This window comes from Caenorhabditis elegans, chromosome V, assembly GCF_000002985.6.
Source record: "Caenorhabditis elegans chromosome V".
Classification (NCBI taxonomy): domain Eukaryota; kingdom Metazoa; phylum Nematoda; class Chromadorea; order Rhabditida; family Rhabditidae; genus Caenorhabditis; species Caenorhabditis elegans.
Genome location: NC_003283.11, coordinates 6,154,871 through 6,171,362, shown reverse-complemented (window position 1 = coordinate 6,171,362; position 16,492 = coordinate 6,154,871). Strand labels below are relative to the sequence as shown.

Below are 16,492 nucleotides of genomic sequence, written 5' to 3'. Positions count from 1 at the left end.
AACTAAACATTTTAAAACTTTAAATTTTCAAATAAATGTCCTATGTTTAATTTTTTTAAATAGAACTTAGAAAATGGCAATACAAACTGAATAGCTTGGTTATTCGTACAGTTTTCATCAAAGTTTTATATTTCCAGGTATTCGTAAAACAAAGAACTGATAAAATTGGAATTGGAATTATTTTCGAGCGTTCTGGTGCTTCAAAGAAAGACGAAAGTAGACCTGATCGGCTTGATGACAGTAAGTTGGTCAAATAATTAGGCTGTTACTCATTTTATTTGCAGATTGTGTGCTCACAGATGTAACAGACGGGCTTTCAATTCTCAGTCCTCCACCGAAAGCAAAGAAACATTTGAAAAAGAAGAAGAAGCATCACAAAAAAGAAAAAATTGCCGTCAAGGAAACAGAACAAGATGAAAAGACAGTGTCTCATCTCAAACCCGAAATCAGTGGAATGGAGAGGAAACGAAGTAATTCTGGTTCAAGCGATATTTTCGTCGATGTGGATATTGAAGCCGGTGAAGAATCTATTCATACTGATGCTCTCGTTGATCTAAACTTCTATGACTACGACCAAATGGAACTTAGCATTTTTGAAGATTACGATTCAGATGACGACAGTGCTTCTATTGATTGTGACGTCAGTTTGAGTAATGTTGCAGCCGACGATGGAATTGATGTATTCCCATCTGATGGAGATACTCAAGAAGTTGAACAAAAGGTTACACTTCCAAAGAAGCATCAATCTGATGAAGATGTCATTAGTAAAGAAGAAGAGAATTTGGAAACTTCTGTCAGTTATGGAAGTATTGAGGAAACAGTATCTTTTACAATCGGTACAGGACAATCAATTATCGAACATCCAAAATCCCATGCAGTTGGACAAATGAACTCTGAAGTGATTATCAAATGTAAAACATCTCAACCAATTTCTGACGCTAAATGGTTCTGCAACGGTATGGTTCTATTACCAGATGAACAAGTAAACATGACTGTGACTGGATGTGAGGCAGTACTCCGATTAGTGAAGTTCCTCCCACAGAACAAAGGAAATTATCATGTACTGATTGATGGATCAATCGGAAGTCAACCAGCAATTTTATCGGGCCCAGTTCCTCCAGTTATTCTCAACAAGTAAGTTTTCTAGTTCGCGGTGGTTTTATTTAATTTTTTGAAGCATTAAAGTAATACAATTAATAAAAAGCTAAATGTATTTCAAAAAAAGCTCAAATTCCAGTAAGCGGAATGATTTCAAATCAAAAATTAAATGATATTGAAAATTTTTGAAATTCTTTTTTATCCTAAAACGTTTTTTACCAACGGTACTTATGGGATTCGTTCTCCACAAAATGTTTTAATTTTCTAAATTTAATTTAACCACATAAACGTGAACATTTTATAACAATTTGTAGAAATGAATGTTTTGTTCCTTACTTTCGTTCACGTTTTTAATTTGAAAGGTGGTTAATTGAAATTTAGAAAACTAAAACATTTTGGGGGAACGAAACCCATAAGAATGTGCTTTACCAACAAATAAACTGGTATTTTTCAGATTGACCAAGCCAATTACTCATCAAGCTGGAAAGTCATTCACCTACAAATTTAACTTTATGGGAGCACCCGCACCAAGACTTCGCGTGCTATCAAATGGAGAACCCGTTTCGTTCGATGTTAAATATGAAATTTATGACAATATCGCGTCGCTTTATATTCCCAAGATGAGTAAACGAGATGGTGGAGAATACACAGTTGTTCTGGAAAACAAATATGGAAAAGATGAATCTGATTTACACATCACCATGGTAGACACTCCTCTGAAACCCAGAAAAGCTCAACTTGTTGCTCTTACCGATACTTCTGCAACATTTAAGTGGTTGCCACCGCACACTGGCGAATCAGATATTCTTCATTACATTGTTATGAGGAGATCAACCGAAAGCCGCCGTTGGAGAAATATTGGACACGTTCAGGAGAAAACGTTCACAGCAATTGAGCTTGTTCCAAATGAGTTCTATGCGTTCCGAATTGTTGCCGTGAATGGATTTGGTGAAGGCGCCCCTAGCGAGATTATCGAAGTTAACACTTTAGATTATGATCAAGAGGAAAGCTTTGATTTTGCTGGCGAAGAAGAGTTGAAGTTGGATGACGTTCAAGTTAACAATGAAGTAGTAACTGAAATAACTATTGAGGAAAGTGAAGTTACGATTGAAGAGCACAGAAAACTCAAAAAGAAGTCGAAGAAATCGAAGAAAACTACCGATGAGCCTGAATTAGATTCTGAAATCGCTCTCGAAGTATCTTCTGATATAACATCATCATTGGAAATCACAACGGAATCCACGATCCCAGACACTGCTCCCGAGAGCCAAGAAACATTGAATGTTGAAATTGCAGTAACAGAGACCACTGTTCAGAAAATCACTAACCCATCGGACGAATCTGCTAAGAAAGATGTTAATGAAGACACGGCAGTATCTTCTATTGTCAAAAAGGATGATAAGGATGTTAACAAAAAGTCTTTGCCAGAGTCAGGACTAACAACTAAGAAGGAGATTCAAGGAAAACCTGAAAAGAAGATTATGAAGAAGAAAACTGAAAAGGCAGACTCCTCAATAAGTGAAACTTCTGAAACCTTGACGAAAGACTTGACACAAACTAAGCAATCAGAGCCAGAACCTGCTAAACGTACTACTGAAACTTCCGTCCAAGACGAAGTGAAACGTAAGACAGAGACTACTTCAAAATCCAAACAGACCACCGAAGAACATCCACAGCCAGGAGGAAAGTCTGACTCTTCAATAAGTTCAACATCTGACGCTTCAGAAGTGAAACAAGTTCAGCAATCGGAATCAGAGGCTCAGAAGGTTACTGAAAAACCAGAAACTGCCAAACTTGAGTCAAAATCAAAAATGACGGAAGATACCACTAAGGAATCTGACAACAAGGAGACAGTTGATGAAAAACCTAAAAAGAAGGTTCTGAAAAAGAAAACCGAAAAGTCCGATTCTACAATCAGTGAGACATCAGAAACGTCAGCAGTTGAATCAGCTGGACCATCTGAATCTGAAACCCAGAATGTTGCCGCAGTCGATAAGGAAAAGAAACAGAAGGAAACTGACGAGAAGCAGAAACTCGAGGCTGAAATTGCAGGTAAAAAATCAACCGAACAGAAATCCAAACTTGAGGCAGAAGCTAAACTCAAAAGAGCTGCTGAAGAGGATGCTGCAAAGAAACAAAAAGAAAAGACTGAAGCAGCATCTAAAAAGGCTGCTGCAGAAAAGTTGGAACTGGAAAAGCAGGCCCAGATCAACAAGGCTGCAGAAGCTGATGCAGTCAAAAAACAAAATGAACTGGATGAGCAAAATAAACTTGAAGCGACCAAAAAGTTAGCCGCAGAGAAATTGAAACTCGAGGAACAGTCTGCTGCTAAATCTAAACAAGCTGCTGAAGAACAAGCAAAATTAGATGCACAAACGAAAGCAAAGGCAGCCGAAAAACAAACCGGACTGGAAAAAGATGAAAAATCAAACAAGGATTCTGGATCCAACGAAACAGTCGAAGAAAAGCCTAAAAAGAAGGTACTGAAGAAGAAAACTGAAAAGTCTGATTCTTCAATCAGCCAGAAATCTGACACTTCGAAGACAGTTGCGGAATCAGCTGGATCATCAGAATCTGAAACCCAGAAGGTGGCCGATGCGACAAGCAAACAGAAGGAAACCGACAAAAAGCAAAAACTCGAAGCTGAAATTACAGCTAAAAAATCAGCCGATGAGAAATCGAAACTCGAAACTGAATCTAAACTCATAAAAGCTGCTGAGGATGCTGCGAAGAAACAAAAAGAAAAAGAGGACAAACTGAAGTTGGAGGCTGATGTCGCCTCTAAAAAGGCTGCTGCAGAAAAGTTGGAGCTCGAAAAGCAAGCCCAGATCAAAAAGGCAGCAGAAGCTGATGCAGTCAAGAAACAGAAAGAACTAGCAGAAAAGCAGAAACTAGAATCAGAGGCTGCCACAAAGAAGGCCGCTGCAGAAAAGTTGAAACTGGAAGAGCAGGCCCAGATCAACAAGGCTGCAGAAGCTGATGCAGTCAAAAAACAAAAAGAACTGGATGAGAAAAATAAACTTGAAGCTAACAAAAAATCTGCCGCAGAGAAATTGAAACTCGAGGAAGAGTCTGCTGCTAAGTCTAAACAAACTGTTGAAGAACAAGCTAAATTAGATGCACAAACGAAAGAAAAGACAGCCGAAAAGCAAACCGGGCTGGAAAAAGATGACAAATCAACCAAGGATTCTGAATCCAAGGAGACAGTTGACGAAAAACCTAAAAAGAAGGTATTGAAAAAGAAAACTGAAAAGTCTGATTCTTCCATCAGCCAGAAATCCGTAACATCGAAGACAGTTGTGGAATCAGGTGGGCCATCAGAATCTGAAACCCAGAAGGTTGCCGATGCAGCAAGGAAACAGAAGGAAACAGACGAGAAGCAAAAACTCGAGGCTGAAATTACAGCTAAAAAATCAGCCGATGAGAAATCGAAACTCGAAGCCGAATCTAAACTCAAAAAAGCTGCTGAAGTCGAAGCGGCTAAGAAACAAAAAGAAAAAGATGAACAGCTGAAATTAGATACTGAAGCAGCATCTAAGAAGGCCGCCGCAGAAAAGTTGGAACTCGAAAAGCAAGCCCAGATCAAAAAGGCAGCAGAAGCTGATGCAGTCAAGAAAGAGAAAGAACTAGCAGAAAAGCAGAAACTAGAATCAGAGGCTGCCACAAAGAAGGCCGCTGCAGAAAAGTTGAAACTGGAAGAGCAGAAAAAGAAGGATGCTGAAACTGCTTCGATTGAGAAACAGAAAGAGCAAGAAAAATTAGCACAAGAACAATCCAAGTTGGAAGTTGACGCTAAAAAGAGCGCGGAAAAGCAAAAACTCGAGTCCGAAACAAAGTCGAAGAAGACAGAGGAGGCTCCAAAGGAATCTGTTGACGAAAAACCCAAAAAGAAGGTATTGAAGAAGAAAACTGAAAAGTCTGATTCTTCGATCAGCCAGAAATCCGACACAGCGAAGACAGTTGCGGAATCAGCTGGACAATCGGATTCTGAAACCCAGAAGGTTTCCGAAGCCGATAAGGCACATAAACAAAAAGAATCCGACGAGAAGCAAAAACTCGAAAGTGAGATCGCAGCTAAAAAATCAGCCGAACAGAAATCCAAACTCGAAACAGAAGCTAAAACTAAAAAGGTTATTGAAGATGAATCCGCTAAGAAACAGAAGGAACAAGAAGACAAGAAAAAAGGTGATGATTCTGCGAAGAAACAGAAAGATCAGAAAGAGAAGCAGAAACTAGAATCAGAAGCTACTTCAAAGAAACCAACATCAGAAAAGCAAAAAGACGAGAAGACTCCTCAAGAAAAAGCCAAATCGGAAAATGAAACTGTGATGACCACGGAACCTCAACAACTCGAGGTTAAATCTGAACCAAAGAAGTCCGACAAAACTGAAACAGTGGAAAAAGAAGTCGCTTCATCGACCGAAAAGAGTGATGATTCTAAAACAAAAGAACCAAAAGAAAAGAAGAAGATCATCAAAAAGAAGAAGGATACCACTAAGCCTCAAGAAGCATCGAAAGAACTCAGTTCTGATGAGTCTCGAATTGATTTGGAGTCAGATATCAGTCTTAGCTTGGATACGGTTACAGAGTCTGATGATCTTTCAACTGCTTCCACGATTAAGTTGCAGAAAGAATCGGACGAGAGTGGAATCGACAGTCGAATGGGTCAAACATCGGAGGCAGAAGGTAGACATGGTTTCAAATACTCGTATCAAGTTTTTTTATTTCAGATTCACCGTTCATCAGTCAGCCGGTATCGGCAACAGTGACGGAAATGGCTGGAGAAGCAAAGTTCACAGTCAAATTCTCACGTAAGCCAATCTACGTAAAATGGATGAGAGATGATCGAGAAATCCGTGTTGCCTATGGAAAAGCATCTGTTGAGACAACCGATGATTCTTCGGTTTTAGTGATTAAGAACATTGATGGCAAGGATGTTGGAAATATTTATGCAGTATTCGATAGTGAATACAGATCAGCGATGGCTAGACTCGATCTACGAGTCCCATGCAAAATCACACTGGAATCATCTTCAAATGCACCAGAAATTGTTGCAGGAAAGAATCTCGATCTTTCTTTCAAGGTTAGTGTGAAATAGAACATTTGAAGAGGGAGTAGAGTTTGTTGGTTTTTTTTATTTGAACGACCGGCCCAAAACTTACAAATCCATTATTAGATAACTCAAAAAATCTCAAAACCTTTTTTTCCAAAATATTGACACGTCATAAAACTTTTTTAAATTTCTCAGAACTCTCCTTTCTCTGTAATTTGTTTTCTTTTTAATTTTATTCGATATTTTTAAAATGTATTTTGTTTGTTGTAGATTTCCGGATATCCTCTTCCAACCAATATCGAGCTCCTACACAACAATGAAAACTTGCGTACTCGATCGGATGTTACCGATTTCGACGACTCGATTTCCATCAGAATGAAGAGATTGAAACTTGAGGATTCTGGCGAGATCAAGATCATAGGGAAGAATGATTCATCCGAAGATCAATTGAGAATTCCAATAAATGTTATTGAAGTCACAAGCAAGCCAACTTCACTTCAAGTCACAAGCACAGAAAGAGAAACCGTAACTCTGACATGGTCATTGCCAACTGAACTCAACGGTTCCAATGTGAATGAGTACTTGGTAGAACGAAAGACTGTTGATGGTGGAAGATGGAGACATGCTTGTACTGTCACTGATAGTCGTGCTGTTGTGGATGGTCTATTCTCGGGAACGGAATATGTTTTCCGAGTTGTCGCTGTGAATGGAGCAGGACAAAGTGCGCCGAGTGATACCATTGAAGCAACGACACAGGCGGAGGAGGAGATCGGTGAGTATTCTTTGATAATTTTCGCGCGAATTTTTCAAAAAATTTCGGATATTTATTCCGCAAATAAATACCACGTACAAAATTTCTACAAAACTCATTTCTTTTCAAAGTTGTCGAATGTTTCAAAGTCAATTTCATTCTTCGTTTCGAAGGATATTCTCCAGGTTAGCATAAATATCCTTTCGTTTGTACGCACAACATAAAGATCTCCTCCCCACGCATTATTGACTCTATTGCCCTTTCCCCTTTTCCCTCTTAGCAACTTTATGTTCTCGTTACGATCCGAAATCCTCCGCGTGCTCTTTCTCTAGCCAGCTCGATCTCACTAAACCATACGTACGTAATCAGCACGATTTGTTGCACACCTGCGTCTCTTTCTCACTCTATGCGTATCCCCGCATTCCTCCATGTAACTTGTCGCTTTGCGTGCTCCCTCTTTCTCCTTCTCTCTAGCGCAATCGGCATCCCACTCACCTGCATGTTTCGATCCTTGAGCAGCTTCCCTCGACTTGAACGCTATGTGGCCCTAGCTCCCTTTGAAATCGTTTGTGGAGGGTTGTAGACGTCGAAATTGTCTCATTTTGAAATTTTGAAAACTATGATTGGATGATTTCAAGAAACTTCAGAACCCTTTTTGTAGACGATGAACATACTAGGAATAAAATAAAAAAAATTTTATTTTCATTTTATTCATGAAATTTCATGTGACTATTTTTGAAATAAGAAATCGATTAATACCTACTGTACGACAGGGTTTTGGATAGAATAGGAACCAGACCTAAAACCAATTTTTGGCATACTCCAGTTTTTGGTAAAATAAAGTTTTTAGATCTACGTATTTCTTGTTTTTTGATTTAAATTCTTTCGCTAAAAATTTAACTACCAACTCCAGCTATCTCCAGCTATCTGTGAGGAAAAAATACTTATATTTTGGATGTCACTGCACCAGTAGGCAGGCATTTTTATGCCTACCCAAAAGCCTAGTCTTTAATTTTTTAAGTTTTAGAATTTTTCAAATTCTAAGATTAAAAGTTTTTATGTTTTTGCTTCGGTAATTTTTACCTCTTTTTGGGTTGAAAAAAAACAGTACCATGGACATCATTTAGTGAGCTATTCTAGGAATTTCACCATTCAAAAACCTAACAATGAGTTTATTTTTCACTATTTATTTGCATTTCTCGCAATCGTTCCGATTTTTGATTGGATGAATCACAGTGTGGGATATCCCCCGTTCATTCATCCCTCAAACTTTATAAGCTGATGTCTTTTTTGTTTCGAAATAATCTCACAAACAGCGAGCAAATATTGTCACGAATTTCCATGTTTTTGGGCCACTTGGCATTCTGCCGCCATCCTTTAACAATACACAATAATGATTTTTGTTCTTTGGCATAATTCTTTGTTATACCCAAAATGTTTAAAATATTCAAATAGTTTTATTGTTTTATTGCATCAACACTTTTTGTTACTCTTCTGGAGGATTTCCTGCTAGATATCAAAAATGATAAGTGAAAAGTCAATAACTGTACAAACAGGTGGCGGCGGGAGGACGAGTAGAAGATAAATTTTATCCCTTTACTTTTGAGTTTTCCTTGTTTTCTGTATCAACTGATTGTATTTTCGTGTATCAATGATCATTTGAAAATTTTAATCAAAAACTTCGAAAAAAATTACTTTTTAGTCTCATTTTTCTCATGACATTTATCAAAATCTCAACGTTTGCATTTTTGCGGTAAGTTGTAAATATTCATATTTAGATATTATTCAAACTCTCTAACTGCCTCAATGGTTTTGGTTGATTCACTAGCAAAAATTGTGGCTTCAAAAAAAATGGGAGGCTGAAACAAATGGCTTCAAAAATTTGCTTTTTAACAGTATATTTTTTACTCTCTAGAAAATTGTAAATTTATCAAAACATATTCAAACTGTTTTATTTATTAGTTTTGGCATTTTCGAAAAAGAAAGTTCATGTTCCATGGTAAAGATATTTATAACTTTGTTTCAGTTTCTGCTATTAAGATCCAGTCTTTTTAAAAATAACCTACCAAACAACAATTTGTCATTAATGATTTACATTTGCGAAAAATACATCAATATACATATCAATATAATTTTAGAAATCTTTAGTTATCTCTTCTTGTATTTTACAGTATATTTTTTACTCTCTAGAAAATTGTAAATTTATCAAAACATATTCAAACTGTTTTATTTATTAGTTTTGGCATTTTCGAAAAAGAAAGTTCATGTTCCATGGTAAAGATATTTATAACTTTGTTTCAGTTTCTGCTATTAAGATCCAGTCTTTTTAAAAATAACCTACCAAACAACAATTTGTCATTAATGATTTACATTTGCGAAAAATACATCAATATACATATCAATATAATTTTAGAAATCTTTAGTTATCTCTTCTTGTATTTTAATAGATTCTTCAGCTTCTAGTAAAACGTGATTTTTGAGTTCTAGCAATTCCAAAAAAACTGTTCTCCTTCTCATCACGTTCTTTCCACTTTGCCCACCATGTTCGCCTCTCTTGTCACTTTGTTTCTCAAAATTGAATGTCTCAAGCTCCTCTTGTTAAATCGTCGGGATAGTGTAGAGTATGTGTCAACACATGTTCGAACCATCCACCTCGTTTCTCCACAACTTTCAAATGCAAAAAAACGCGCAAAAACCAAAGATTCTAGATCTTTCCCTCGTTTCACTTATCTGTTCTTTGGCACTTATGCTCACGTTAAGCATTTCCAGATGAAACTGTTCCAACTTCACCAGTCGAAAAAGTCAAGGAGCCGGGTAAGTTTCGAAGAAATTGGAAGGTTACGGTAAATCATAGATCTCTGAATCTCATCAATGTTGCATGTTGTGTGATTGCATGAAAAAATGTTAAAATCAAAATTATTTCAGATCAAATGATTTTCAGGCAAGGTTTCAGCAGGGAGTTGTTTTTTTTTTCTTTTTTTTTAATCCGTTAGGTTTTTCTGATTAAAAAATTATTAAAACCCAACGGATATTAATTTTAACCCAAGAAAATTATTTTGATTTCAGTTAGCAAAAAACCTGAAAATACAAAGGAATCTGAAGGACACAAGAAAAGGGATAGGAAAGGTGAGGAACTGGAAAAGTTGAAAAAAAAACTTAAATTCCTTATTGCAGAAAGTGAAGATCATGATGAGAATAATCTTGGAAAATCTGGAAAAGATGAGTTCGCAACAAGTGGAGAGTCCGGTACCTCTAATCAGTAAGTATTTGTGGTTTCGCTTAAAAATTTCTCAAACTAATAATTGTATGTGCCGATTACGAAATTGCAGGCCTGAAACATATTGAATATTTTTCATAAGTTGTATAATCGAACTTTTTTCTTGAATAAATTATGATTAAGAAAAAGTAAGGGAAACTCTCATAAGTATCAGGCTACTTTTAATTATTTTAATTAAAAATTCTGAGATTAAATGCCTTCACTTGTTTTTTTTAAGTATTGTAAAGTTTCAGATTCATAAATTAGACACATCACAATTTTTTTTTCAAATTACAGAAACGAAGAATCAGCCCAACTGAACACCTCTTTTACCTCTACAGAGCAACATGGTCAAACAGAGAAGCAAGTTCGAAAAGGAACTCGAAAAAGTCTGACTCGAAGTCTGAACATCAGAGAATCTGATATTGATGCTGACGTGGTCGAAGTGGAGTATGATGAACAGGGCGATGATATTCCGAGTGACCCAACCACCAGTGGAACTTACGCATTTGATAAAATTGAGGAAGAACCCGCACGAACTTCTGGAGAAATGGCAATGGCAGAGAAAGATTCGGATGCAATGGAAGTTCGAGGATTGAACAAAAAACTTTCAAAAAAAGGAGGAAAGGAAGGCACGAGTACTGAAAAATCATCAAGCAAAACGAAAAAACAAGAGAAATCGGCGTTGAGTGTTCAAGAGATGAATAAATCTTTGAAGAAGAAAGGCGAGAAAGGAGAGGCTGAAACTGCAGCATCCGACTTTATTGAAAATGCGGATCAAACTGGAATGTCGATTCAAGATCTTAATAAATCAATGAAGAAAAAAGTCGAATCTGGAGAGGCAACTGGGCAGATAAACGACGCATCAAATAATAAAGATGCTGACGAGTTGTCAATTCAAGATTCTCAACAATCGTTGAAGAAAAAATCGGAAAACGAATCTGTAACAGGTGAACAATTGGATAAGTCCCAAGAAGTTGAAGATGATAAAATGACCATACAATCTCTGAAAAAGTCCATCAAAAAGAAACCAGAAAGTAGAGAAGTATCCGGTGGTAAATCTGAGAAATCCAAAGAAAAAGAGTCCGATGAAATGTCTATTCAACAACTGAACAAGTCTGTTAAAAAGAAGCCTGAAAATGAAGCTGTAACACAGGGAAAATCGGGAAAATCGCAGGAACAAGAAAGTGATAAAATGTCGATTCAAGCTCTCAATAAGTCCATGAAGAAGAAAGATGGAGTTGATGGTGTAGAAGGAAATATTAACATTGGTCGTTCTGATGGTGATCAACTTTCTGTTAATGACATTGACGCAGAACTTTCAACTTCGGAACAAGTGGAAAATGCATCTCAGAATCTTGGAGCTACCGCTGATTCAGATGGTGACAGTCTCTCGCTACAAACATTGAAGAAGAGAATATCCAAGAAAGGAATTCACGGTGAAGCTGAATCGAAGTTAGGTGAAAAGCAAAGCGGTTCTGACAGCTTCACGCTACAGGATCTGTATGAGGAGCTCAAGGCCAAAGAAGATGCTGTAGAAGCCGGAGCTGAAACTTCAAATGCTGATCAAAGTGCCGAAAAAACGTCGCTGGAAGTAAGAGATATGAAGAAGAAAATGAAAAAGAAACAAGTATCTGGTACGGCTGAAAATTTGATTGGAGAATCCAATCGTGATGAGACATCAATGGAAATAAGAGATTTAAATACACAGCATTCAAATCAAACTGGAGAAGATGAATCTTCAACTTTCAATTTTGGACAAAAAGATCAAGAACAATATTCAATGGTAATGAAGGATGTGAGCAAAAAATTAGCCAGACAAAATGCCGAAGAAATTCAATCAGGAAAATTGATTCCAACCACAAATGAAGAAAAAACTGGATTAGCATTGACAGGAAAGAATAAAAATCTCAAAAAGGGCGAGGAAAATGAAAAAACAAAATTTGAAGCAAAACATCTCGGCTCATCATCTGCATCAGATTCTCTTGCAGAATCCACACTCCGTTCCAAGAAGACAAAGAAGGGAGAAGTTGAAAAATCAGAATTAAGTATCGATATGAAGAATCAAGATAAAACAACTTTGGCTACAACTTTGCTTGAAGACGATTTGGCGAAAACTACTAGTGCGGAAGAAAGTGAAGCCGAGCATTTGGTTGCATTGCAAAACAAAGAAAAAACATCTTTGGCAATGAGAAGAAAAAGAGTTAGTTTTGATTCTTCTACAAAGTCAGAATCTATCGAAGATGTTATTCCTGATAAGAACAGAGATTCTGATAAAATGTCAATCACTGGCATAAAAAAGAAAATGTCACAAAAATCGGAAAGCGCTGAAGCACAGAAAAATGAATCACCAGAAGTTAAAGAAATATCGTCATTCGAGGAAAAAACTTTGAAGTCCAAGAAGAAGTCGAAAGCTGACAGAAACCAAGGAACCGAAGCAAATCTTGGTGATAAAACTATTGATAAAGATTATTTATCAGTAACTGATAAGAATCAGTCTCTTGAAAAATCAGAAGCATCTGGACAAGCTGAAAAATCCATCAAAGCTCCAAATAAATCGAAAGTTACTACAAGTTTTGCTGACGAGAGTTTGACTTCGGAACTTGATCGCTTGATGGCTGACGAAGAAATGGCAGAAATGATGTTTGCAGAAGAAGAAAAAGCTGCAGATTTGTTGAACGTAATGAATAAGAATAAAGGACTCAATAAATCAGAACAAGAGGAATCACAAGAAATATCTTTGAAGTCTCAGAGCAAGGTAAAGGATAGTGACAGCTTGTCAAGTACCGATAAGAAGATTGGCTTGAAGAAATCTGATAAAGATCAAAAACTAGGAACATCGAAGATTTTTGGAAGTAAAGATCAAGAATCAGTCGGATACGAGGAGAAAACAAGTAACTTCAGCAAACAAAGAAGAGGAGTGTCCGATTTGGGATCTGATGCAATGACTGATCAGAAAAATGTTCAGGAGAGTCAATATGCGGAAATATCAGCTGACGATCACATGTCGAAAACTGGAGCTGATGGTGAGATCTCGGCAACTAGAACTATTGTCGACGGCTCAGATGCTGCTCAAGGTTCTGAATACGCTGAAATCTCTAAAAAACGAAAGTTCAAGAGAGCTGAGCAAATTGGAGAAGCTGAAACATCTTTGTGTGATTCTCGAGAAAATACGCACGATTCATTGTCGATTTCCGATGTCAATCCAGAGCTCCGTCGATCCAATGTGGAAATTTCCGCGTTCGGACAAATCGACTTAACTGCCGAGGAGGTAACCAGTTTGACAGATATCAACAAAGATGCACAGTTGACGAAAAAGCAGGATGAAAACGACGCGAAGAAAAGTGTATCTAAAAATTTGAAAGCCGGTGCAAAGAAAGATTCCGACACATTGAGCATTACCAGTAAAAAGGACAAGTTTGGTAAAAGACAAGATAGTCGTGAAGCTTCAGCAACTGTCGAGCAACAAGGCGAAGAAAAGGTGACGAAGAATCTGAAAGGTTCTCGTGGAAAGAAAGAGAAGCTTGGAGATGCTGGAATTGACGTTAATTTCGAGAATCAAGAAGAATTTGCGTCGACTACTGGAGACATTGAATCGATAGTCTCTGAAAAGGGGCACGATACATACAGTGAGAAAACTGTGAAGTCTTCAAAGAAGAAGTCACCTCAAACTGCTGGTGCAGAATACGGCGGTTCCGAAAGTCTCAATGCATCATCAGCATTATCTACAACTGATGTTGATGCACAATTGAAAAATCAAGAGAAAGACGGAGTTGCAGAATCATCAATCGGAAAGTCCAATCAGAAAGATAGTTATAGTGAACAGGAATTGAATGTGAATAAGAAAAAGAAACAAGCTGTTGGAGCAGCAATGAATCAGGGATCTGGTTCAACTAAAGAATCCGACAATCTTGCTGTGGCATCCGTGGAATCAAATCTTGCAAAGGATTCTGCAAACCAAGAAGCATCTCTTCATGGCTTAGTGGACAATGACGCTACATCTCTTTCTCAATTAGACAGTGAACACAGACTGAAGAAGCGTGATGACGAGTTGAGTGCCCACACAAAATTGGGGAAACATACTCAATCTGAAAACATAGCTCTAACTGAGACCGATGACAGTTTGGTTAAAGGCGATTCTGAAGAGTCAGCGGAGCTTAACATTAAACAACAAGGTGAGACAGCTGAAGATAAGTACGTCGAGAGCAGAAAGAAAACTACACTGAAGAAAAAACCAGAACAGAAACAAGTGACAGATACACTATCGGCAGTTGATGGAAGACACGACACCACATCATTGTCCGTTGCTGATTCTGGAATTTCATTTGATAAATCTATGGAAAATGAGCTTGCTGGGTCTGGTGATGGTACGGCTTCTGCCTCAGTATCTGCAAAAGTTCGAGGAGCAGATGGAAATGCCAAGACCAACTTAATTTCAAGCTTTGAAAAACCAGGACAAGAATCAAAGACATCCAAGACATTATCTGGAAAACAAAAGAAACAAGAAAAATCTTCGTTTGCAGAGAAGAATGCAGGTTTCGATTTGTCAATGGGAGAAGGCAAAAATGACGAATCAGTTGAATCCAGTCTCCAGAAGAACAGAGATGCCGATTCATTGGCACTTCAAGGTACTGATCTGGCTTTCTCAAAACCATCAGATTCCAGTGCAAATGCTCATCTTGACATGCCACAAAGAGAGTTGACTCTCCGAATTTGTCAGGCAGAAACTGTTGATTGGTCTGATGATTCAGAAGTCGAAGAAGGAACAAGAACTTCTGCTCCAGGAGAAGTAAAAAAGAAGAAGAAATTCATAATATCAGCTATTTCTCAAGATGGAGAATTCAGCGATGCAGAGAGTATCACATTCGATGAAAATGGAGTTCGAGTTGAAAAACGAAGAAGAAAGAAGAGAGATCCAAAAGAATATATGGGAGCAGGAGAACTTGCAATGAGAATTCCAGCATTCGCTAAGAAGATGCAATATATCGGTTGTATTGAAGGAGATGTTGTTGTTTTCACAATTAAAGTGGTGTCGGATGATGTTCCATTGGTGAGTTAGATTTTTGAAATTTTGAAATTTTTTATTGAAAGTCTGCTGGACAGGGAAAATGATTAATTAATATGTTTTACTTTACTATTAGTTATTTTATAAATTTAAAGAAATAAAAAAAACAAAAATTTAAAATTGGATTTAAAAAAATTTATTTTCAGATCCGAATGTATCGAAACGACTTCCCGGTTGCTAATTTTGACAAAATGGCGTTTGAAGGGTTTACCAAGGGTTCGGAACATTCATTTAATGTCACCATCAATGATATTCGTAAATTGGATGGTGGAAAACTTGTGTTTGAAGCGAAGAATGATTATGGTGTGGACAAATGCACAATTCTTCTAGATGTTCGTGACTCGGGTTCTTTCATTGAAGATTACTCTGAGATTCATCGTTCTGCTGAAATTCAAAATTCTGTTGGGGATGTTCAAGTGAAGGAGGGCGAGACAGCAAAATTAACTGGAAGAGTCGACGGCTTCCCTCTGCCTGAATTGATCTGGATAAAAAATGGAAAGGAAATTGATATGATGGTTCCATCGACAAAATATCAACTTGATTATCATTCCGACGGAGAGTTCGAAGCCAGAATTGCAAACTGTACATTTGAGGATGACGACGATTATAGTCTTTTGGTAGAAAATTTGGCTGGAGTGGATAGTTGCAACTTCCAAGTATTTGTCGATTGCAACGAATATCCTGACGATGAGCATTTCAATCGAAGACGGCGGCTCCAACGTGGACGTCGAGTGATGGAAGCTTCATCAGATTCAGAACTGGACGATGCTAAAAAGAGAAAGAAGAGGAGAATCAAAAGAGTTGTTGAGAGAAGAAATCCAAATGCTCCACGTCTGACTCAATTGATTCCTCCCAGATTTGATAAGATTCTATCGGATCATGATGCAATTGAGGGAGAGAATGTTGTGATGATGGTGGAGACATTGGGAGAACCTGAACCACAAGTCAGATTCTATAGAGATGGAAAACTGATTGATGATGGCAGTGGAGATAGAGTAAGTTGCATTTTTTTTTGCATTAACCCATGACTAAACTTTCAGATGGAAGTTCGGCATGAAGATGAAATGAGAAAGCATTGGCTCATCCTGAAGGATATTTGCAAAGACGAAGAAGCTGAATATGCGTGCCAGGCAATTAATGTTGCTGGAGAAGCATGGTGCTTCTCTGATGTCGTTGTCCATATGTCTGAAGGTGTTGTTTTTGTCCATGTATTCTTCGTAGTGTTTCTAGTTCTATGTACATACATGTGTGTTTTATGTTTAAAATGAG

General features: G+C 37.5%; 1 protein-coding gene across 12 annotated transcripts in view; it reads left to right on the top strand.

Moving 5' to 3' along the window:
• ttn-1 overlaps nucleotides 1-16,492 on the top strand; it is a gene marked incomplete at both ends in the record, with an annotated part of 81,724 nt that overhangs the window by 31,270 nt on the left and 33,962 nt on the right. For 8 of the 12 annotated variants that reach the window (NM_001373034.1, NM_001359768.3, NM_001380658.2 and 5 more), the window contains 6 exons: nucleotides 138-240; nucleotides 285-1,134; nucleotides 1,553-5,784; nucleotides 5,829-6,181; nucleotides 6,422-6,923; nucleotides 9,672-9,716. In NM_001373034.1, coding sequence (NP_001360072.1) covers nucleotides 138-240; nucleotides 285-1,134; nucleotides 1,553-5,784; nucleotides 5,829-6,181; nucleotides 6,422-6,923; nucleotides 9,672-9,716 — 6,085 coding nt within the window. Of the gene's footprint in view, nucleotides 1-137; nucleotides 241-284; nucleotides 1,135-1,552; nucleotides 5,785-5,828; nucleotides 6,182-6,421; nucleotides 6,924-9,671; nucleotides 9,717-10,708; nucleotides 15,209-15,369; nucleotides 16,219-16,263; nucleotides 16,415-16,492 lie in introns of those variants that run through there. The other 4 variants (NM_001380654.1, NM_001380655.1, NM_001380659.1 and 1 more) reach the window with 1 other exon arrangement.